The 25,392-nt window shown below is 46.7% G+C and overlaps 2 protein-coding genes across 3 annotated transcripts in view; both read right to left on the reverse strand.

Annotated features, from left to right (window-relative positions):
• LOC119449714 (phosphopentomutase-like) overlaps positions 1-7,927 on the reverse strand; it is a 42,439-nt gene extending 34,512 nt beyond the window's left edge. The window contains exons 1-2 of the mRNA XM_037712951.2: positions 7,674-7,927; positions 110-209 (exon numbers count right to left, since the gene is read on the reverse strand). Of these exons, the coding sequence (XP_037568879.1) occupies positions 110-209; positions 7,674-7,718 (145 nt within the window). The 5' untranslated portion in view covers positions 7,719-7,927. The remainder of the gene's footprint in view (positions 1-109; positions 210-7,673) is intronic.
• A 12,494-nt stretch (positions 7,928-20,421) lies between these two features.
• The window catches only part of LOC119449715 (paired mesoderm homeobox protein 2A), an 80,393-nt gene continuing 75,422 nt past the window's right edge, over positions 20,422-25,392 (reverse strand). For both annotated transcript variants that reach the window (XM_037712953.2, XM_037712952.2), the window contains exon 5: positions 20,422-21,987. In XM_037712953.2, the coding sequence (XP_037568881.1) occupies positions 21,818-21,987 (170 nt within the window). In that variant the 3' untranslated portion in view covers positions 20,422-21,817. The remainder of the gene's footprint in view (positions 21,988-25,392) is intronic.

Genomic DNA, 25,392 nt, shown 5'->3' on the forward strand with positions numbered 1-25,392 from the left:
ATATATGTAGTACATGTAGATCTATATTTGCTTGATGCACTAAACCCAAATTTGAAGCAAAGTTGAAATGAATGAAGGAATGAACACTGCTCTCAGAGAACAATTTTACCTGCAGTTCCAAATTGTAGCCGTGTAAGCAGCAGACGTTGTAGCTGGTCGGTGTCCCCAGCTTTCTGAAGTTGTTCGATGTGCTTCCTACTGGTTTCATTCTAACAGAAATAGAATGTAAATGGTAACATCAATTAAAAGCTGCCGACACAAATTCAAGAGTTTGAACCTTGGTTAACGACATGCACTGCTCAGCCAAGTGGTGTATGAATGCAGAGATAATTAAAAGGACACTAGAGAGGAAAATAAGTTGAGCTGTATAAGTGTATATGCATACGCCTGTATATGCATACAATACAAAATATTTAAAAAGTCACTATGTGAGATGAGGTATCATAAGCCAGAAAAGACAATGCCACCTTGAAGTTGTCGCACCAGCTGGCTGTGACACCACGGATCATCACGGCATCTGCTCAGGTCTAGTTAATTCCTTTATTGGTAAAGATGAACTACATTATATTTTAAAGAAGCCACTGACTCAACTTGACAAACTTCAAAAACTTTAATGAGCGACAATGGCCCAAATATGAGAAAAATACCTTGAAATCTGTGATGTCCAAATGATGTCGGCACTTAGAATTCACTAGGAAATTCAAAAAATGAAACTTCCTTCATTTTTTTCTTCTAACAACATACCTGTCAACCTATCAACTATAAAAGTGAGCAGTTTAACCTGAAAAGCAAGGCGTTGAAAGCAATACACTTGAAGCTTTACCCTAACTCCCCAGATTCTCAGTCCTAAAATATGCGGGAACGACACGATGGCACGATGCAATCGCTGCTGCACAGTTGAAACAGCACCCTAGCCGCTATCGGGAATCTTACAGCACTCGCGTGATGAGGAGCACCGCCACCGACGTTGTAGTTGTTGCACCTCGATGGTGCACGAAACGAGACTGAATGAAAATAGTTTGCGTTTGTACCTTCAAATTGTGCACTAGCATTCCAGTGCGGTGTGGTGGGGTATGCGCACAGATGCTCAGCAGGAACACTAGCGCTTCTGTATGCAACGCTTTGTGTAAAGCACAACGCTGCCCTGGCTCCACTGCCGAGTTGATTGAGCGAAGCATTGGCAGTGCATCCACTTTGCTTCGCTGTTTTTTCCGCCAAACACATGTGCATCTCTAGAGACCTCCTAATCCTCCACGTCTGGGGCACACATCAGCCATGGATACCAGGACAGCACGGAGGCGTGAGAACGCCTCAAGGGTACGTATAATTGCTATCACAGTAAAATTGGGAAGGAGGGGGGAATAACGCGCACTGTTCAAGAGCTTGTCTTGAGCCCATGCCTTTTCAGCGATATCAATGCTGCATATAGGCTATAACAAACTGGACAAAACAAATAGTGACAAGCAACTAAGAAGCTGCTTGTATATCACAGTGACTTTGGCACTGCAGATTTCGCCTGAGCCTGTCTGCATAAACTTGATCAAAGCAAATACCCCTCTTGCATCTTTTCAACATTGTAAGACTTCCAATGAAAGGTTCGGGAATTGATGAGCGAAACTTTTTCTCAAACAGAATTTATTTTTTTGTAAAACCTGATGCAACATTTATAAAGCATGCCAAAACTTGTGAACCTTACGAAAAGTTCAGGACAGTTGGCAGGTAAGTAATAATAAATTTATTACCATGAAATTAACAAAAACAGAGTTATGAAAGAATACCTTGTAAGGCTTACTGTTTCACTGTTTCTCTATAGTGTCTTTTTAAGTTGTTTCTTTACACACGCTGATGGGAGGGAAAGGACACATAACCTATTTTAAAATAGAAAGGCATGAGGTGGAAATTGTTGATACTAACTGATTCAGTTTAAAAAATAGCACTTCTTAGTAAGATGTACCTAAATACATATCATATGCAATCCCCCCCATCCAATTTCGTCTGCACTTAACCACTCCAGGTGCTGTGCACACAATTTAGTACACCAAAATAGTGCATCAAAAGCAAAAGCACCAATGAAAATAATATTTGGAATGTGTCACATATACTTAGGGTTGCTTGTTTTCGGGTAAAACCCGATTATACCCAATTTTTACACCCCAAACAAGTTTCAGAAGAATCAGATGACATAGAGGCAAATTTGTACAGCAGTTAAAACAGCTTTAGGTATGAATCACCTAAGAAACAAGCAAAATGAAATAAATTTCACCTGTCAAGAAACACAAGTGATACGGTTAGCCTCTGTATTTAAAAGAAGAAAAAAATTTGAAAGAAGGTACGCACTGGAAAGTTTGTTTTCAACTCGCACTGACATACCATAATCAAGAGTCTGTAAAATGATGTAATAAGTATCCCTCTAGTACAATGGAAAAATTACCCAAGAAGATTGGCCAAGACAGTGTTTTGAAGGCCTTCACTGTATCAATAGTCCACTTTGTCACAAAGTCTTGCTACATGTTACCATTTTGTGTTAGCTAGTCAGATTATAGTTTAAAGAGACGCATTTTAAAACAAAATTTAAAAGGAATCATTGCAGCAGAGCAGTATGTCATTCACAGTCATTGACAATTTTTATTAATATTTTTGATGATCTCACATTATTTGCAAATAATGAGATAAGTACACTGAACCTTTCAGCAGGTATGTCAAATGACCTGAAATTTCACGGATCTCTGTCATTACCTTCTTAGTTGGACCGAGACAGGCATTCCCCTTCTTAGTTGGACCGAGACAGGCATTCCCCGTGTGCCCATAAACTCATAAAGAAAATGTGGCAGACATGCTCCACCCTGCCTGACAAGGGTGTATATATTATGGAGACAAGGCAGGCAATGGCCATCACACCACCTTGATAACCTGGGTATCTGTCTGCTCAGACGTCGGGTTCAGCACAACAAAAACTAAAGCACTTCTTTATCTGGAGAAGATAAGCAGATAAGCCAAGATTTGTAGCAACATTTTTCTTTCTCCCCGAATGACAAATGCAGTGCTTTTCCAAGCGTGAATCTGTGCTCTGTACCAATATGAGAGGGAACACTTAATCTATGTTCAAAGAGAAATTCTTGCCGATGTGATAGTCACTCACTGCTATTTTCTATATTGTTCACATGTCAAGGAACCTGCTCGCAGAACTTCTTTTACTCAAAGCAGGAACACCACAAAAAACACATTACTGCCTTTAAATCCAAATTTTGGGTACCCTTTATAATTAGCACACCATGTACCTGCTTAATGAAGACAGTAAGGGAACAAGATATTCAAAATTAAGTGCATGCCCAATTCGATTTTTTTTTTAACAGTTGAACGCGAGGTTTATACCCATATCGGCTTGCTGATGCCAATGTAGCGAACAGAACAATAATATATTTTGCCATAGCATCTGATCTCTATGGTAAAAGCTAAGAATTCAGATCCATCCTCAAAAACATGCCATGCCTGCCCTCTGGGGAAATGCAGATGTAACAGAAAAGGTTCTGCTATGCTTCAGTGGCAAAGAAGCGCTCCCCTGTCTGATATGCACAGCTATGAAAGGCTCTACATATAAGGCAGTACAAATAGAAGGAAAACTAGTTGTGCAAATACCCGGGCATAGCATAGGCAACCCCTGCAAATGCATATGCATGTCAGGAGAGGAGAAATGAGCAAGTTTAACTGACCAAACATTTATAGTGTGCATAATGTCTTCCTGCTTTTTGACTGCAGCGCAAGGCCCAACCTCAGACAAAGCCTTGTTCAATTCGGGATTACCAAGTACATCAGTATCCTCGTTCGTGACGAGCGACGAGTGTCCAGTTCTCTGGTCGAAACCTGTCGAGCCAACGCTAGAGGCATCGGCTGCAGTCACGGACACCGGGCGTATTCGGCGCGAACGCGGGGAAACGTGGTCAGCGTCAACAGCAGCTCAACGCGTACCACTACCACCTGCCTCACTCCTCCTCTCCACCTCACATCCGCTATGTTGCGCGATGCTATTTTTATACTCTGCTTTCACTCTCTCTCCCCCCCAGTTCGGTGAAGCAGCAGACGACAAAATGATAATTATAGCGAGGTTGTAATAGCTCCGCTGTAAAAAAGGGATAAGAGAAGCAAAAGGACTATCTTTTAACTAAAGTTTTCATAATTTAAATAGTAATGTAGAAGTAAAACTTTAGTTGGAAGATAGGACTTGTGCTTTTCCTTTTATGTTTGTTATTTCTGCTCACTAAAGAAGTTTGGTCATGTAATAACAAGCTCAGTCTGTCACATTGAAAGTAACTTACTGGTGTATGCATATGAATTTTCTTATAAGTGCACCAGTCACTCAATTTTTTGGTTGCAACTAGCCCTTTGCTTCTTTATGAAAGCTGCACACTTCTATCAGCCATGATATACTAATGCCACATGTCTGAGATGCTCCAAATTGCATACAGCATCAGTATAGAGAGGTCTAAAGTGAAAAAGAAAAAAGAAAAGAAAAAAAAAGAAAAATATCCTTACTGGTAGTCACGGAACAATCGCAACAGAAATACAACGTCCCTCTCTCACTGATAATTGCTAAGAAGCTCCAATACTGCATTATCTGCTCCACGGCAGTTTCTCAATTTGAACACAAAAGCAAGGATAGCAGTTGGTCTTTAATGCAAACTAGATTATCCATCTCATAATGTCTCCAATTGTACATTGGTATTTGTAAGCTTACTTCAGCCATATCATATGATCACTATGTGGAGAACCACTCTGAGCTGTGTGCCATAATAATCAGCTTATCAAAATTACTGTAAATGAAGGCTTGCCTCAGTAGTTTTCAGTTAAACTCTCCTGCAACAGCTGCTTTCATCTTATGCCTGCGAGTTTCTTGATCTGCCTAATCACATGGCATAGTCAACATAACCATGCCTAAGCTAATCTAGTCTTCCCTTTGCACTCATTCTGTTGCTCTAAATACCAACAGAAATCCTGTTCTACGCATTACATCACCTTGCCAACCCCATTTCTTTCCCTAGATATTGACTAGCACATCAGCTACTAGCATTGCTCTCTAATCCATACTACCATATTACTATCTCAACATAATGGTGATAATCTGTCATGCCAATCCTTGCTGCACCATCCTGGATAGTGTACCACTGTACATAAGTGCTCACAAGTGGGCTTTTTTTTTTTTTTTTTTTTTTTATTTGGTACCTGCATCGCCTTTGCAGGCATTACAGCAGGGGGGTATACAAATCGCGACAAAAATTGTTTTTCAATTTTAAACACACAAAGCGCGGTAAAATTCATCATTAGATTCAATACCTACAATATTTGACGGAAGAGCGTTCCAGTCCCTCGTGGTTCGACAAAAAAATGAGTATCGCAAGGCATCACCTTTAAAAGGAAGTTCGTAAAGTTTCAAGTTATGGTCCCTTCTGCGTGAAATATATGATGGTGGCCTAATATACTTTTCTCTTTCAATGCCTGTTTTAGAATAATATATGTAGGAAGAACGTGACGGCGGCGAACGAGCCGGGCCGTCGTTCCTACTTAGAAGGCAGCCAGCCGAGCGGAGGCCGCCACGACCAGCGTCTCAAGCTCCTGGAACAACACTGCGCGTGCCGAGCTTGCGCTTCGAGCACGCGCTGCGTTTCTTTATTGTTTACTTCCTTGACAGTCGGTGCCAAGGCACCGGTTGGGAGCGCCGACCAAAGCGCCCCGCGTTGCAGCGTCGGTGGGCGCTACATATATATTATGAAAAAATTTAAGTCTAAGGTTCTTTCTTCTGTCCTTTAAATCCTGCCACTGAAGTTTACGCTTGCTTTCAGTGATACTGAGGTTATTATTGTAATTTCCCAATACAAATCGGACTGCCCTATTCTGGATTTTTTCAAGTAAATTAACTGACTCGCCAGTATAAGGGTCCCAACAAACACACGCGTACTCAAGTACCGTACGTACGTGGGTAAAGTATAGTCGTTCTTTCAGTGTACTAGGTAAGTGGCCAACACAGCACAGGTGCAAAGGGTAATAAAAAATAGGTAGTAAGGCTGTTAAAGTGGTTACAATATCATGTTCTCTAGAGTACACAAGCAGGAAATGTTTCTTTGAGGGTTTTATGAACTCCAAAGGAGCCTGCAGAACAGCCACTTGACCTCTAAGAAGAGAAGTTGCCAGCACAAGGATCCGACACTCAAGAGCAGACTAGATATCGCGTGGTACGATGGTCTTATCACTTGTGCTGCGGCAAGTTGTAAGCGTGGGGGAAAAGCTAACGTTCACTTTTTTTGTAGCCCTACTACAAGGAAAACGAATACGACGAAACTGCCGATTGTTTTCAGGCCAAAATCCATGAATAGTGTATGAAGGCATTTTCATTGTTTATTTTAATTTCACAACTAATGTGTGAAATGAGTCTGAATTAGTCTGAATATGTGAAATGAGTCTGAATATAGTATAGCAAAGCTACACTATATAATCATTAAAGAGTTATGCGAGATAATTCTATAAAAAACTTGGTTTGTGGAACTTAAGTCGATGTTTCGGCACCAAAGTTATGTTTTTGTTCCACAATCGGTGAGTAACATGTCAAATTTGGCTAATGTGAAATTATTACTGCCTGCATAACCAACACTACTAGATTTTATGAAGGTGGATTCGACAGGTTTGCTTATCGCAGCAATTTCAAACAAGCCACAGCATAAGTCGTGGTGCAAAGCTCTTCTCACTGTGCAAGCTATACTCGTAGCTATCGAAGACTAGATAATACGCGAGAATGATAAATCGTCAGATCCCCATTTTCTGATCTCCTGTCTTTGCAAGGAATGAATGGGATTTTTCCCTCTAAAGCACAGTGAATCCTTACAGTGTAGGGGCAGTACATATTAAGCGCAGAAGCATGACAAAACGAAATGGCACACAGTATGATTGTACTGTTTATATATAGTTCAAAAATAAAATGTGCAGAGCAAAAAAAAAAAAAAAAAAAAAGAGATAAGGAAAAAGAATGTTGCCAATGGCTTTCCCGCTCAAGTTTGCAAGGGGCAGCTCTGCTCATGGCTCTTAACATTCAAAATGAATTAAGAGGTGAATTGAGACGGCTCGATATCGGCTAGCGATTGCAAACCTTTCACAAGGCGGGCTGAAATTTTTATAACACGTCGACTGAACTCGACTGAACGTCGACAGTCCATGAAGCTAGGTTTTACATTGATTGTGCAGCATTTGCACCCAAAAATAGCCAGTTGAGATCCAAATTCTCTTCGACAAATAAAAATAATGAGAGCAGAATGAATAGCAACGAAGGGGGTGAGAGGTTTGTGTTATGTTGCGCGGCGCCGGGCTCCGCAATGAATTTGTTCCGAACGTATTCACGCGCGCTCGATACGAGAAAGAGATAAAGTAATAGATGACTGTTACAGGGAGGTGATCGCGGTACCACCAGACACAAACTGCCCACCAGACGTAAACTGGACCTGCCGGTACAGTAACCGGTATTGAAAGACATTTTTGCCAGATATCGACAGGGGTTTTTGCCCACAAGGCAAGCACGGCGATCTTTCTTGCTTACGTTAGCCGCGCTTTAACATTGGAGCCGCGCATTCAAGGTCGCATATTTCAATCTTACCGCGTTATAGAATCAGCAGCAGAGGAAAAAGCATGCTTACCTTATCCCACGTTAACCACTCGGCAACTTTCTGCGATACACTCATAGTTGAATTGCTAGGGGTTGAACCACTCCTGGCGCACTCGTCGACGCGTTCCTGATGTACTGAACGGCCTCTGTTCCAGCACCGGCAGCGTTTTCAATGGGAGACGGGCATCACATAAAACGCGCTACGTCCAGGATGAGGGCATCCAGTGGCTCAGATCATATACTCAGATAATGTGACGTCTCGCATGATTGTGGGTCAAATTGCGCTCGCAACCGCCGCGCCATCTGTGAGATAAAATGATGACCTGGTGATGACAATGATGAAGAAACGATAAAAACGTCGCCAGAGGGCGCAAAAAATTTAAATAATAAGTAAGGATTAAAAAAAAAGCTAAAATGTATTCTATTTGTTATAGCCAAAAATAACGTGTATTACAAATGTGCAGATCTAAATTGAGTTGTTTTATTGAAACTGCATAAAATGTTTTTTAAAATCATTTTTCAGCACCACGGGGAGAGTTTTTATTACCTGGATACACAGTAGAGATTTCCTATGAATCATGTTTTTTTTTCAATTTCGTGAGCGCTCGTATTAACATACTAGATCTCCCATATAGCTGAGTCGCAATCTCGAAGGCAGCTAGGCCGGGAGGTCAGCATGGCTTCCGTGATCATCCATCATTTCCATGACACGTGGTAGCTTTCAACGTTAGATTAGTGCAGTCATGCCACTATGGCTCGTAGCATTGCTTTCGGAGCCTGCAGTATATATTTTGCAAATGTATGCACAAATAGAAGCCATGCGCCTCCGAGACAGAGGCAAAGCCTTCGAGATTGTACCTGCCAGTGCACGCTGTTATATCTTGGAGGCCATGCTTCAGGCCACCTTCCTTTACTGAACCCTTGCGAGATGGCAGCACGGTACTGCCAAATAGGGGTGAATCCCATGGTCGGGCCCCATATACCCATGAGAACCATAAAGTAAGTGCCCACGAAAAAGCTCATTGTGGACATCATTTCCTTCTTTTGATCACTCTCTCTCTCTCTTGTAGACATCATGGTATTCAGCGCCTTCCTCCACATGCTTGTCGCCATGCGTGGTCCTCCATGCGCATTCCGTGCTATCACCGACGCATGTACAGGTGGTACATGCGTCGGTGGTGCCGTGTTGCCTTCTCCCCCTCCCCCTGCCTTCATGAACCGTGGTGCCCACTATGGACCACCTGTACATGCGTCGGTGATAGCATGGAATGCGCATGGAGGACCACGCATGGCGACAAGCATGTGGAGGAAGGCGCTGAATACCATGATGTCTTAGAGCCCCTCAATGAAGATTGAGGGGCTTTATGATGTCTACCATAGTGGGCACCACGCTCCATGAAGGAAGGGGGAGGGGTGAGAAGAGAATTATGCTGTAACCATTGACGATGATTGTCTATGTAAGCGAATAGCCGGAACGAAGGGACGAAGAACGAGCGAGCAACAGTCCCCACCTCCTTGCCGCACATCCCCACAGCTCGGTCTACTAAGTGGTTTAATTGGGGAAAGGAAAGGTTGGCGCTATGTTCTGCAGCCCTTGAGGGAGCACGGCTCAGTGCCAACGGGGAGGGGAAAGTGAGAGAAAATGGAGGTAGGAGAGGAAAGGTGTAGATGTCGGCATGGCAGGAGACAGGCGCGGATCCAGGGGGGATGTCCGGATGTCCTGACCCCCCTCAGATTTCCGCATCGCCCCCTCGCTAACAGGGGGACGGCCCTGTCGCAAAAAATATGGCCACCAGCATTCTTCAAAAGTATTTTTCGCGAGTGCCAGTGATATCAGCCATGTGGAAGTAAAGCTAGCTCGCTCACAAGCTTAGTTGTATTCCGTCGGGGTGTGGTGTTGCGAAGTTGCCGTAGTTATTTTTTCTCATGAACACCTCGACCTCCTGGCGCCGGCGGTGCCTTACTCGTCCCGTCGGTGGCGTCGAATGAACGAGGAGACGTCCCTTTTGCCAAGCACGCCGATGTCCTCGCGAGTGCCTTCGCGCCTGATCAACTTAGTTGCCTCTTGGGGTGTCATCGGTTGCCTCATTGGCTGTCATCGGTTCCGCGACCAACCTGCTTGATGAAAGAGATCACTTGCTGAAGTGTTCATATACAGGGTTTGTCCGAAAAGTAATGTCAGTGATTAAATTGGGAAGCGACTATACGTCGCAGCGCGCTAATACCAGTTGGGATTGGTGTAGGGGGAAGTTAGCTTACGCACGCGCGGACGCTCAGTCGTCTGCGACCATCTGGAGAGTAAGGACAAGGTTTTACAGCGTAAGCTGTTATGAGCTCATTCCAATAGCCGTTTCGGGTCGCGATGATGCCGCCGGCGATGGAACGCGTCGGCTTGCACGCGCGACGGTGTCCCAAGCGCGTTCCTGACGCATTCACTCAAATTACTAGGTAGTACTGTCGAAACGCTCCTCTAGCTTACGCTGTGACTGTGCTGCGTGTGCCGCGCCGGCCTGGCATTTTTTCGTCAACTCATTTTCATTTACCGTGCAAGCCGTATGCACCGCTCGTTGGAACAAAGGACTACCATCGAGTTTTGTGTGAAACTCGGCAAGTCTGCAGAGGAAAGTTTTCCTATGATAAAGACAGCTTTTGGTGATAATTGTTTGCCACAACGTCAAGTTTACCGGGGAACAAGGTCTTTTTAGAAGGTTGTGAAGAGGCCAGCGATGAAGCCCGCGCTGTACCGCCATCAACGACCATCACCGACGAAAATGTGACGCATGCTAGAGATCTTTTGTACTCAGACCCTCGTTTGAGTGTCCGTTTAGTGGCACAGACAGTGAACATTCCAAAAAGTACCGTTCACAAGATTTTGACGAATAATTTTCAGATGCGAAAAGTGTGCGCGAAGATCTTGCACAAAATGTTAATGGACGACCAACAATCGAACCGAGTTGAAACGTGCTAGGAGGTCTGGAACTTGTGCGAAAGTGACCCCCACGTTTTGCACAATGTCATCACAGGTGACAACACTTGGGTGTTTGAATACGACCCCGAAACAAAAAGACTAAGTGCCAAGTGGCACAGCTCGGCGTCCCCTCGCCCCAAGAAGGCCAGAATTAGCAAGTCAAAGGTCAAGACCATGCTGATTGTGTTCTTTGACATCAGTGGCCTTGTCCACCATAAGTTTGTACCCTATATGGCACAACCGTGAACGCCAAATTCTACGTGAAAGTTCTCAAGCGACTCAAACGAAGGATTCATCGCACCCGGCCTGATATCGGGGGCGATTGGAAACTTCACCATGACAACGCACCATGCAGCCTGCACCGCCTTCCTCGTGACCCGCTTCCTGGCCGATTGAAAGATGCCAACTGTTCCCCAGCCGCCCTACAGTCCTGACGTGGCTCTCCCAGGCTTCTTCTTCTTTCTGCGCTTGAAAATTCCCATGAAAGGACAACATTTTGCGACAGTTGGCAAAGTCGAAGAGGCTTGCACCAATGCTATAAAGGACATTCCTAAGGAGGCCTACCATCAGTGACGCCTTCGATGATTTGAAATCTCGCTAGAAGCAATATAACGACGCAGGAGGAGCCTATTTTGAAACATTTTATTGTGTTGTACCGATCTGATCAATAGTTTCTTTTTTAATTGACTCACTAGCTGACATTACTTTTCGGACAAACCCTGTATAAATAATAACAACTAACAGCTAGACTAAGAACTACGCATGGGCAACTTTTTTTTAACTGTAGCACTCATTGTGATCACAGTTACACGTTGACAATATCCAGTACGAGCGCAGTACCGTTCGTACGCGCGCTACAAGTTTTTCATTGTAACTTTGCAGTTTTATTGTCGTACATTAAGCATAGGAGGCTCAAAGCCGCCGGATCCGTTTATCTGAGTGGGCGTTTTTGCGGAGCGAGGCGAAGCCTCGAGCAGCGGCTGCGAAGTGGGGGAGCGTGACGGCCAACGCCAGCGCGCCGGCCAGCACGCGACGCCATCCTATAGGATGGCGTCGCGTGTTTAGAGAAACGGGAGCAGATGCGCGCCTTGTGTAAAAGGATGGCGTCGCGTGGGAAACAAAACATGAAGACGCTGGCTCGCGCTCTCGGTACTACGCCGCATCGTTCTTCTTGTAGGTGGCGTCGTGAGTCTTCATACGCGGTGATTCGCATATCGTAAACAACCAGCGTAGTGGTTGCCGCGTTGGAGCTCCAAAGCAAACGAAGGTGTCTCAGCCGAACACATAGAATCTCCTTAAAGAAACAAGGTGTCCCAACAGAACTCCACAGACGGACCCGTGCTTACGCATTTATAACGAATCTGCAACAGATCATCCCAAATTTTATTTTAAGAAACAATACAGGCTAGATATACCAGGTGTTCAAAATTAAGCTTTATGGTTTTCTTAAAATTAGGCACTGGGAGGCACGTGAAGACCACCTGCGCAAGTAAGTCATGTGGCCAGGGGGGTACAACGTGAGATCATAATTATCGCTGTCAGCAGCCGAATTGACTAAAATTAAATAATTAACTTTTTTATTGACTGCAGTAACAAACACGACTGCCTCTAAGTCTTCAATACAAACATACTCACTTACTGCAGTCGACAAAAAATAATTGTTCAATTTTAGTTAATTGGGTGGCTCACAGCGATAATTATCATGTCACTTTGTGCCCCCCTGGCCACATAACTTACTTGCACAGGTGGTCTTCGTGTGCCTCCCAGTGCCTAACTTTAAGAAAAGCATAAAGCTTAGTTTTGAACACCCAGTATTATCAGGCACAGCCGCCAAGCACATGGCTGTATTGGGTAACGTCCTTTTTCTGTAAGCTCAGAGAAACCGATATCTGGTTTCGCTACAGGTCTCCTTCCTCTTTCTGGGGTTTTACGTGCCAAAACCAGTTCTGATTATGAGGAACGCCGTAGTGCAAGGCTCCGGATTAATTTTGACCACCTGGGGTTCTTGAACATGCAATACAACGCAAGCACACAGGCGTTTTTGCACTACGCCTCCATCGAAATGCGGCCGCCGCGAATCCCGCGATCTCGTGCTCAGCAGCGCAACGCTGTCTGAGCCACCACGGTGGGCTACAGGTGTTGCTTTAGCCGTATAAAACGTGGGTTTATCGTGAGCAGAAACTTTGAATTTCGGTAAATAAGCAAGGCTACTATCATCATCATCATCATTGACAGAAGCTGACCCCCCCCTCAGAAAAAACCTGGATCCGCCGCTGGCAGGAGCGAAGCAGACCGGTAGGCAGGAACGGGGTCACGCCATCCGGGGGTAAGGCCTTGTCAGCTGGCGTCTGGCCTGGTGTGATCAGCCAGACCAAGGCCGGGTGGTGGGGCAGGGCTGGAGGGCCTGCGGTAAAAGGGGCCAGCACACATGGATAGCCGCCAGGCTATCCATGTGTGCTGGGGGACTCGGTCCGCCTCGGTTGCACCCGAGCATGTACCCTTTCCCTCGACGCCTGAACTCGCCTTCCTGGAGTTCCTTCGTGACAGCCGTGGGGAGCGAATGCGCAATCAACATGGCAACAAAGAACGTCAAACGCAAAGTCAGAGAGGCTGAGACAATCACCTAGGTGGAGACAATGGAAAAGAAACCGGCTATGATCGAGCCATTACTTAAGAGGTAAAAACGAAATAAGTAAAGAGACAATTTATGATAACTCAAAGGGAAGCTCTTTACTTTTCGAAGCGAGATCGGGAGGCCTTGAACACGTAGTTATAATGAGGTACGTACACCAAGGAAGAATTGTGTTGCTGTGGTAAAGCTAGGCAAACGATTGAGCATGTTTGATTAAGATGTGAAGTTATCTACCCAGCTGTCGGTTAGGCTCCGCTGGCCTCTTTGAAGCCTTTGGTTTCAGGATAGCAAGAGGAAATTAAACATGTCCGCAGTAGAGATTTGTAAAAGGTGATTGGAGGTTTGGTGGCACAAAAGTAGGGCGACCACTATAGTAAGGGAGGCGTACAAAAACAATGCTCCCAATGATGGTTAAAAAAGTTTAATGCTGGGAATTATTTGTCTGCTTCAAAAAAATTGCGAGTTGCCAATGGGACACTCGTCAGCTCTAGCCCATTTTCTATTGACCAACTGTTGCTTCGTTGTCTGTTGCCATTGTTGTTACTAACAAAAAAGTCGCAAGTTCCACTGAAAGGCGAAGCATCGATTGCGACAGCAAATGAGTAGACAGCTATACGAAGTAAGGATAGTAGATTTATCGGCCGCATAAACTTTTAAACATTCTATAACTAAATTAACAATCATGGTGTCAGCGCGCACAACCAAACATGAACACATCCCTCTTGATGATCGCCGAAGCTCGCTGTCGGAACGCTGGAGTGAGGAAGCGCGGTTGCAGCCGCGAGCGTATTGACCTTCGTGCTACCTCTCGCTTTAACGTGAACTAAACGGCGAAAACACAGCACGGCGGACTCTGTCTCCGTCGCAGATCGCTTTCAAGATAGGGCCCGGGCGGCCGCGCCATACGCCCCCTCCCTGTCGCGTGTAAGGACCCCGGTGCCTTACGCGCGACAGAAGACGGCGCGCTTCCTACCCGCTTTGCTCCCTTGTGCGAGCGAGATTGAGAAGCCATCGTGGACTCACCCTCGCATGCTTTCCCTCACACATACAGCATACGGAGCGCGGCGAGGATTTTATCACCCTTGGGCTTTATACGGAACATCACGGCGACGGCAGAAATGCGCCTGGAGTGTCCACATAATTGCTATCGCAATAAATATAGGTATGCCATTAAGCCAAAAAATTCAATGGCACTTAGGTGTCCCTAAGTGGATGATTGCGAAAGCATTGCGACGGCCTCGTTCACGTACTCGCGTGGACGTCCAAAGGAGCCGGGCGCAGCTAATGAGTCGAAGGTTTGTCCATCGGAGAGCACGATAGAACTCACCGAAATCATCGCCACGACATACAGACCGGCCACTGACGCGGTCTTTCTCTGTGACCACGTGACTTGTTCGTCCATCGGAGTCACTCCTCTCTCATTGGCGGAAGCGCACGAGGCGTTGCATGCACTTCCACCAATGGAAGCATCACCTGGCGCGCGGTATGTCTCTGTGACCACCTGACTTTTGTAGCATCTCTACCCACGCCGCTGGATTTTTCCTTTTCATGAGCCATATAATGGTTTCGCATGAATAAGAAAAATTAGGGGCAGCTTCACACTAGTGGTACGAAGACTGGGCAAACAGCGAAGCTGGCGACCCCACCTATCTTTATCTCGGTTCGGCAAGTTTTTGCGAGGTTATGCTTCGAGACTCGGCCACGTTTTGCGCATGATCATCCCGGAATCATCGACAGCCCAAGGAGCAACGAACATTCGGTCATTAAAGTATCGGGATGCTTCTGGACGCTCAAACTTTTTTGCTCGGTTTCGCGGGCTCTTATAACTCCGGATCGCCGACGTTTCGCCGCCGCTTCGGCGGCGCGATACTCGGGATACTCCGCATGACGCGGTGACGCCATGGCTCAGCAAAGCTAAAGCGAAGCGATGCGGCGCGCGCGATGACGCCATGACTTACGCAGCTGTGACGAGACTCGGCGCGGTCGGCGCTGCTGGGGTGACGCGTTGCTAGGCGGCGCATGGTGGCGTCATCGCCAGGCGGAGGTTTTGCGCCGTTCACTCGACGGACCATCCTCGAGCCTAAACACCTTCGCTAGTTCACAGGGGTATGTGCCATTGTGCTCGGACCTTTTCTGGACTACCGCCAGGATCGGCCCACATTTTCTGTTCGCCCTGCACGGACTAACGGTCGGCACAGCTCCGCTGTTTAAGAGTCCCAGTTTCGCCCGAAAGGCGAAGCATCGATTGCAATAGCAAACTAGCAGAGAGCCATACGAAGTAAGGGAATTAATTACTTTTATCGGCCGTATCCACTTGTAAACGTTCGCTTGCTAGTTAAATTAACAAGCATGGTGTCAGCGCGCACAGCAAACATGAACACATCACACTCGATGCCAGCGGACTCGCTGTCAAAACGTTGGCGTGAGGAAACGCGGCAGCAGCAGTGAGCGAAGTGACCTTCGTGTTGTCTATCGCTTCAACGCAAACTGAGCGCCGAGAACGCACAAAGCTACGAGCCGCCGACGCACATAGAATCTGCCCCCAACGGAGATCGCTGTCAAGATACGGCCGCGCGACCGCGCGCCGCCGCCACATATACGCAGTTGCAGCCGGAGTAGAATGCCACCTCCAAAGGGTGGAAACTTTTCTTTGAGTGTATTTAATATTATTTTTTATTGTTAAAGGACCGACAACCACTTGTAATACCCCCTTCTTTAGTTTAACAGAAATCTTACCGGTCACAGTGTCCAATGATGCAGTGGAAACATAGAAAACACCGTGTAACTTTTTTTATCAGAAGTTGTCGACCTGCAGTCGCGGTCGTGGTCATGAAGGCGTATGCTAGGAAACATGCTGGAAACAGAGATCGATGAGCGCGATAGCGATTATTCGCCGGCATTGGTTGGGAAACGGTAGCAAAAGCCCGTAGTGCTGACACCCGCGGCGGCGTAGCCACAATTTTGTTCGGGAGCGGGGGGGGGGGGGGGGGGGGGGGGGGAGGGGGGGGCAGTCACGTGCCCGGTGTACGTGATGAGAGCCTATTTCCGCGAGCCTTTCCTTTCTATTTTTTTAATGACTAAGCTTCAAAATTGCCCCGTGACGCTCCCTTCCTATAGTCTTCTTTCTTCCTCGGTGAACCACGTCATGTAGTGCGTTATATTTCAAGCTCGCGGACACGTGCGGTTAAATTGTGCAGACGCCGCGACAGAGTACAAGCACTATATCCGTAGGGATGGGCTTCGTAATACCTCATTACACTAGGAAATTTTTACCGCGACCTGGAAGTGCCTGCGAGAGCAGTTCGGCATCTTTCACGCACACCACGGTGCCTTAGTGGCTGTGGCGTGCTGAGCACGAGTTCGTCGGAGGGTTCGAGTCCAAGCCGTTTTGACGGCATTCCGGTGGATGCGGGATGCATAACTCTCGTCTGCCGTGATTTGACCGCACGGTAAAGAACCACAGGTGGTCAACAATATTTCGTAGCCCTCCACTACGGCGTCTCTCATAGCTCGGTTCTGCATATGTGACCAAGAAAATATCTTTCACGTGGTTTCTTCGGTTGCGACGACTCCGTTTGGTATATCTGTCAATCAACACTATATCCAATGAATGCAAGGAGCCTATGCCTGCTGTCCAGCCGGCGCATCAATCACTCGATGTCGCACGGAAAGTCTCAACGGTATGCTTAACTGCACCATCACTGAAACAATTAAAGACTCCTTCCAGCGTGTTTCTTGCTATTCAGTTTACCACATTAATAGCTCATATCAAAGTGTTCTAGTTCTGCATATCAACAGCAGACAAGCTGGACTAGCGAATTTCCTAATCTTAACCCGTCAACCTGGCCCACACTAGAGTTAAGACCTTTTTGACAGTGGAGACTGCGAACACGGCGGTAAGTGCTTTGCGATTCAGAGAGAGCGCGTGTAATAAAATGTGTCAGTCGGCTGCCTTAGCGTGTGTTAATATACTACAAGTACACAAGAATGTCCTTTGAACTTCTACGGCAAAGATATGGATAACCATACATGGGATGTGCTAATCCCCTCAAACGGACGTCCCTCACTAAATCGTTCAGCCAAAATTGTCCGCGTCCTCCCGACACTCTTTGGCAGGTCGATCCTGAAATTTCTGTGTATACCAGTATGCCGCCTACCCAGCTATGCCTTTTTTGTCATGCATTAGTTGTCATACCGTCGTCGTGATGCCATTCTGGTCGTTCCATCATCGTCATTCTAACTTCGTCATCCGACATCTCGCAGTGGCGCTCATCGTCGTCACGCTGTCGTTCTACGTACCATCGTCATCGCTTCAGAAACGTCGTTCCTTCTTCATCATTTTACCGTAATCGTGCTGTCGTCATTCAATCGTGATTATGCCGCTGTTGCAATGCCATCTTCGTCACTGCGTCGTCATCAGACAGTCGCTGTCGTGCGTCCATTGTCACAATGCCGTCGTTATTCCAGCTTAGTCATCCGGTTGTCATCATACCGTAGTCGTCACGCTATCGTCGTCGTCCGTCGTCGTTTTCGCGCCTTCACTTCAGATCATGCTTAACCAACGCGCCCAGCTATCCATCCTAACGTTGAAGAGTCTGTTTGGTTTTTCTTACAGTGCATGCAGAGATCTTGCTTTGTTGTCCTGCTAAAAAAGTGGCCTCTTATAGTTCTCCTGTCCCTAGGTGACACGACCGTGGCCAGACCGTCCATGCTACTCGTCGGGCCAGGAAACATGGGGCTTATTGGACGTTTCGCAAGTGGTGTGGTTGAAGGATCAGGGACAGACCGAGCCACGCCGAGCTCAAAGCTGCTTAGCTATGGTAATCTTATGAAAAACGGGCACTTTCAGCACGACACGGGCGGTGACCCGTTCATAACCATCAAACTTTCACTCCCAGACTTACGGTGTACGCGCCGTTTCCATCTTTTCTCTCCGTTTCGGAATGACGTGGCTCTTCCAGTCTGCTTGACAGCCCGCCTCGCTTGCCAGTCATCCGTCGAGACTCGCGACGGACAAACTACAGTGGAAGGACTTCCTCGGCAAACACTGCGCAACACCGGTTGGTAAACACGACGACGTCGGGGAGACTGCGCGCCCCGACTCTTCTATTTGATCGCCGAAGAAGGAGGGGGGGGGGGGGGGGGGGGAAGAGAGCCTCGTCCTCTTCTTGCTCACCGCCCACCGCTCTGTGCGCCGCGGTTTTGTTTGCATTGCAGCTCCGCCGTTCGGTCCCGGTCGGCTGCTCCGCTACAAGCCAGCGAGCACCACACATCACTTTGTGCACGCTTGGTATCGGCAGCCGAAAATCTTTTCTTTTCCTTTGCTGTGCCCTGAACTCGGTGTCCACTTTTCTTTTTTAAACGTACGTTAAGATGTTCACTGCGGGTTTTGCGATAAACGTGTTTCTATAGGAACGCAAGAAGCGCAGACGTGTTTCTTTCTTTTCGGCTTTACGAGCGCTAGCAATCGATTACGCCCTTCAATGGCAGTGATGTTCGGGTAAACATACTAGCATGCAAAAAAAAAAGAAAAAAAAAAACGACAGCGTGACATGTCCGAAACAGGTCATGTGTGCTTTAGGAACCGCGTGCAACGCGGGAAATGACGGGAGAAAATTCCGTACGATGGTCTCTATGCAGTCAGTATGATTCCTCCGTTCTTTCCTTATTTGCGTTTTCTTTGTTCTGATATTGGAGATAGGTAAACAGACTTCCACGCATTCTTCCTTAAATTCTCTATAACCATTTTACTATTTTACGGCTAGCATGTTCAGGTTTTAATGAACAGATACAGCTGGGAAGGAAAGCGCAGTAAGTCGAACACATTTATAATTAAGTGATTGGGGCCTCCGAAATTATTCGTTATACAGGTCATTTCATTGTAGTGGCTCTCGGTTGTATATTATTGCAGGGTCTGTTCGTTGATATATCGATTTTACTGTGCGACGGTCGATAAAAATGAAATCAAAATACGAGAAAAGTATGCTTGTTTTACTCAGAAAATAAAAAAAGCGAGAGAGAGAAAAGCTTGGTAAAAACGGGCAATATGGCAAATCAGTTCTGCGGAAGCCTGCAAAGTGGAGGAAGATCCACGAAAGAAGTTGTCGATTAATTAAGCCTTGCCCTGCGATCGGCTAGCTTCATGGTTAGCTCTGATGGTATAAATTACCGCGCGGTTCAATCGCCGAAGCAGGACAAATATTTTCTTCAACTGCAAAGCTTTCTTCCTCAGAAATTCGTTTGGGTTTCATTTGTAGCTTCGTGCCACTGTGGGCGGATGACAATATTTCAATTTCATAACTGGGCAACATTAGCAGCGAGGCCAAGTTCTCTGCTGCGATGGACACGTGACAGTTTAGACAAGGTAAACTGCGAAAACTTCAGCAAGTTATCGCGCCGGCAATTGTACTTCGCGTTACGTATCATGCGAACTGAAAACGTTTGTAACACTCTCTCGGGTACGATTAGTGAACTTACCCTTTGAATGCGCACCATGAAGAACGAAGGAAGCGTACGTGGCTTGCCTGAAAGAAAACTTCAGCACATCGACAGCTGCATGGTGCCTTTTTGTATAGTATGCATCTAAAGTGAGCTCCAATGGATACCTTCTCCAGGAAGATATCAGAAATGTCTGCTGTGAAACTCTGGGCAGTGATGTCAGAAAAACATGGAGCGCTAAAGAAGGTTTGGAAGTCTGGTGCTTTGGGTGAGTAAATTCGTGTTCGTGGAAGCCATATTTAACGGAAGCCGTCTTTCAAAGTCCAGCTCTTTCAGAATAGGACAATTGGCGTTTGTCCTAAAATACGGCACAATCTTATAGAAACTGAATACTTTACCTTCCGGCCAGAATTCATGGGCTTTATTCCTCCTCTGCGCTTCTCGGTAGCAACTACAACCTACTGTATACCCAAGTAGTACGGTATGTGAGACCATTCCTGTCCTAATGCTGGTCCAATGATTATCGAACGTAAGGTAAACGTTGAAATAAGTTAGCCCAACGTGGGACCTATACATTAGCCGTGCATTACTTTGGGAAATATACCAGTAGTCTTCATGCTATAATCAATGTATTGCTTTGTAGTTTCGTGCTAAATTATTGTGGATTCCAAGTTGCCCTTTCGAAGTCTATACGTGGAGAACAGAAACGGCGAGTTTGAAAGCACCACACATTGTATACGTAGCATATTTTATTCGCATACGCTGAACTTTTGCTACGGGAATGCTTTTCACGTCCACACTGTTTCCTTTAACAAAATCCCGCTATTGAAATCATATTTTCAAATTATGACGCAGGACGACTGTAATGTTTGTTACACACCACTTTATCCCGTTTTATTTTCGTAATTGTAGAGCAGAATGTTTTGTAGTGACGGAAATATTTATTCACCAGGGAAATCACGCATCTTCATTTCTTACATTGTCACTGATAATACCGCGTTTTATGTTGTTGTTGTTTTGTTTTCCACAGAAGTTGCAATTTTTTTTTCGCGGTAGTTCCAGTGATTGAAGCATATTGAACGTATTTTTTTTTCTTTTCAATATCGCACTGTGAAAACACCAATTTGGTCAGCTTGGGTTTAAGCCACGTGAAAATAAATAATCTGAACTTTTCATTTCAAGTCGGCTTTTACGGCTAAGTCAGCACTTATTAGTCTAAATATTTTGTGAAAGAGGCCTTATAAGTCTTAGTGAAAACTTCTCACGAGCGAGATATTGAAAGCGGAACATGACTAGAAATGTCTGACATAGAGCCCCTGCTGTACGTAAGGTCATAAGCATAAAATAGAATAGGTCGCGCTTTTTCAATAAGAAATAATATCCCTGTGTGTGAACACGAAGACTACGTTTTTTGCAATTGTTCTTTACGGCCGGAAGAGCACGAGACACTGAAGCTTAAGACGCAGCGTTTTTCACACCCACGATTTCCGTGATCGTGCTTGCTTCGTGCGTTTCAGTCTTTGTTTCTTTGTCCACACTCTGTACACAGTGACACTGAAAGTTGCGTTTGGAGCAAACGACGCTGGAAATGGAACCAAGTGAAATGAACGGAACGCCAAAAGTCACAAAACAACCGAACAGCGCGCCTTCCTGCCAAAACACAGTTCTGGTTTTGTTTCTCGCTGGATGGACAAAGCACATAGTCGCTGGCGCAGTCACACACGCACACGCACGCTGTCACGCACACGTTCCGATCGAATGCACTGAAGCGGAGCTTCATCGACGAGGTTGTGTGTCAGCCGAAGCCGTTCGTTTGTTCGTTAATGATGCTTGGAGCGCGCACTGGTGCCGACAAGTCCGGTGGGTTTACAGTTGAGTTCTGAATGGCGTTGGCCCCCCTTTTGTGGTAAGAGGGGGGGGGGGGGCCTACTTGCAACTCTCCGGGCCTATAAGCCCCCCTCCGTTCCCCCTTTCTTTGCCAGCAGGAGGGGGCAATGGCAACACTCCAGGCCTACCCCACTTTGCGGTAGCTACCCACTATGCACTCCGTGTCTGTCCGATGACCACTTGTGGCAGTCTCTGCGTGGCGGGGACGGTGGTGGCACGCTCAGTGACGATCCTGCCACGGGATGTCGTTTCAGAAGATCTGCGGAGACAAACTGGGCTTGGTGTCGACGCCTGTGAGCCCGGAGCCGTACGGGTACGGGCCGAGGCACGAAGGCTGGCCGCAGGGGCTCGAGCTCCACTTGGGCGGCGACATGTGAGGCTGCTGCTGGCTGCAGGGGCTGTCCGCGGCCACAATCTTGCCTGCATAGAATGACAGGTACTCGTAAGCAAGGATCGAGCAGGTGATCTTGCATTTGCACATTTCAGTGACTGGGCGTAAAGAAATACAATGACACCATTCACGAAAAAAAAAAAAAAAGATTTCGCGACGAGTTTTATCACGCAACCACTGCCCACAAAAGATAAGGGTAGTAATATAAGTCTTAGTGGGCTGAAAGTTAAGTGTGGTAATAAGCATGTAGTTTTCTTCCCCCTCCGGTCCCTGTAGCGGACCGGCTTAGCCCCGGGATGAGGAGGCAGGCAGGAGACGATAAAGAAAGAAGAAGAGAGATAAAGAAACGACAATGACAACGACGACGACGACGACAACAACAACAACAATAGTAATAATAATGATAATGTTAATTGTACATCTATTTGTACATTCGGCAAGTTCTGCGCCAATTAAGCACTGTTGCCCATCTATATGGCAGTGACAGCGATTGTATGCGCCCTAACACAAACATAAACGCTTCAAACACGGTTATTGCAACTGACCTCTGCTAGTCGATTTTTCTGTCGATAATCGATATAAGAAATGGAAGAGCGCAACTTGGAATAATCAACAATAGGAGCGTGTTTGTGGAGGCGCACCTCATTACAATAATATAGCCTGCTGTTATACTGTGATATTCCGTGGTTATTCACATTTCTGTTACAGCTTACTGAGGCTACCCCCTTAACCTCTATCAGCTTCTAGTTCTGCCTGTATCTGCCATTGGTTTCGTACCGTTTATTCTTCGTTTCGTTACTCTCTCGGCTTTCAGCAGAGTGATGAGCTGCCCTCATATTTGGCTTAGAAACGATGAAGACGCACGCATCGGAAGTGCCGGCAAGAAAGAATGGAAAGGAGTGCCCAAACACTACCTCCCTAGTGCCCAACCGCAACAACTTTTCAATCATATTTCAATTTCTTTCCTCGTACCCTTCGTTCTGTAAAGCGCGCTTTTCTGTTGCATCTATCAACTTGCAGTGAAGCCACATGTAAAAGCGACAGGGGAAGCAGGATGTGTGCGAGAATTTTCCTCTGCCGGTCTTCAGCGAAAATTAGCCCCATGTACGTACGTCACGCAATCGCCATCACGCAAATCCGCTAGATGCCGATACTCTGCCGTTTTGTGCCTACCTAATGGTTTGGAAAGTAGGCATAGACAGGTTAGAAAGGTTTGCTTTATCAAAGGAATTGTGTTCTTGATGACGCATGTTTGCTGCAATGAGAATATTTAGGTGTCATTTGTTTTATCACTGAGTAATTCCATAGAAAACAAGGTCGGCAGCCTGGACACTTATAAGGGTAGTAAAGACGGCAGTGCTTGGAAGTGCCTTGCGGTCTAACTTGGTTAGCGCCTACGAACGACGGCATTAATGGAGCGTTCCTGGCATTTTCTCGAAGGTGGTCTCCGACAACCGTCACCGCTTGGTGGCGCCGCGGCGGCTCACGCTGTTCCCGCGCATCTGCTAATCTTTGAACGTGTAAATGGGCGCGCGCGATGCTGCTGAAGATCTATTGATACAGTTACGCCACATTAGCACTCACCGTTGCATCGTATAGACCTACGACGTCTGGTAGCCTCTGGGGTGCTGTACGCGTATACGCTTCGCAGCAGCACAGGCCTTGCATGCTTGCTATCGCTGTCATTTCTACGCCCTTCGAGCGAGATTGTGCTTAATAAAACATTGTGCATATATAAAGACTTGTATTTGCGAATGTGCAACAAAGGTGCCACTGCTTCTTAGAATACACGTTTCACTTTCGTGTTATGACCGAAAGAGGGATCAACCATTTGTTTTCGCTTTCTCTGTTCTGTTATTTTTTCTCCCCTTCCTATTCCTTTTCTGCCATTTCACTTGCTTTCCTTAGGGCTTCATACTTTACGCATTACATAAGCGGACGTAAAGTACACGTGTTGTTACTGGCAGTCACTGTTAACAATGTTCCTAGAAAGTGGCGTGCTACCTTTATTTTAACTTTAATGTAATTGTCTTAGCGTCTTATAACGTGGTGGTGGTGGCGGCGGCAATGAAGACGAAAACGACGATAATAAAATGCAACAGCGAATGTTCCCCCATAACGACAAGCCTAATATAGCGTATAGTAAGTAACGCAATAGCCAAGCACAGGCGAAGAGCATCGTCTGGCCCGCAGATACCGCTATTGTTATTCCGGCAGGACACCTCTTCAATCAGCGCATAGCAGGTAACTCGCAGCCGCTTCCTCGGACACGACACCAAACAGCGTCGCCCGCGAGAGTGCAGGACGGACGGCTTCGCTCTTAAGCTAATCACGAGATCAGAGGCGTCACCACGAGCGCACCGCGCATATCGCCTTCGGTGCACTTCACCAGAAGTGCCTACTCTCGCATCTCCAAAGAACTGGCGAGAGAGAGATGGAGAAAGTGAAAACCCTAGGGCTGCAGGAGCGTGGGCTGGAGACAGACGACGCAACTTGACCATTAGGCCCGGTGGCCACCGGACATAAAGAAGGCCCGCTCAAGATGGACGCCGCGAGCTCCTTTCCGCCCGCCCCTCTGTGCCTTCACTTGCGCGCATCCATTTCTCTTCACCCCCCCCCCTCGTCCCTGGACTCTCCCAGCTCTCCCTATTTTCGCGAATGCGTCTTCGTTGCTTCGCAGTCCGCTTCTGCTGAGCCCGAGCCTTCCTTCTCCTTCGCTGCGTTGCCCGGCTGCTTCTTTTATTGCTGTTGTTTTCTTATTTTTTTCGCGTGTCCGACGCGACACTAATGGAAACAGACGACGGACAGCGTGCAGTGCTGGACGCCGCTCCTCCCAAGCTCGCTGGCTGTTTCGTAGGCAGGCGGATGGTTGTGTAGGGGGATGACGATGTCGACATTTTGCTGGAAGTCATGACGTCACCGCTTTTGGAGTCCGGCGCGTGAGAGATGGATGCTCACAGGCTCGCTCGGGAAGCTGTTTCGCAAGAGGAGAGGCGACGCTGACGCAGTGTACTCCGGGACTGGTCGGTTTCTTGAACATTTCATGGTCTGGCCCTCGTTCGAACGGTCCGACGCGCCTTGGGGACGCTTCCTGGCCGCGCAAGCCTTCTTTATTTCTTTATTTGTTCTCGCGTCGGACATACGAGACAAGTCAGGAAAACAGCCGAGCTTCTTCGTAAGAAGAATTAATGGACTCCGGCGAGGAGGCAGCGAATTTTGCGCATTTTGTACGATGAAACTGAGGCGTTTTCTTCTTAGTTGCCAGTCTAAGCTTACAATTCAAAAACACTCAGCCATGCATATTCACGCCTTGACACATGTTGCACGATTGCCCCGATCTCGGAGGCCATGGCTGGAACGGCTGGTTTTCCTTGAACGCGGCGAACAGCGCAGACGACTGGTCGAGTTAGGTAGGAAACGGATATATATGCTTC

Source organism: Dermacentor silvarum, chromosome 4, assembly GCF_013339745.2.
Source record: "Dermacentor silvarum isolate Dsil-2018 chromosome 4, BIME_Dsil_1.4, whole genome shotgun sequence".
NCBI lineage: Eukaryota > Metazoa > Arthropoda > Arachnida > Ixodida > Ixodidae > Dermacentor > Dermacentor silvarum.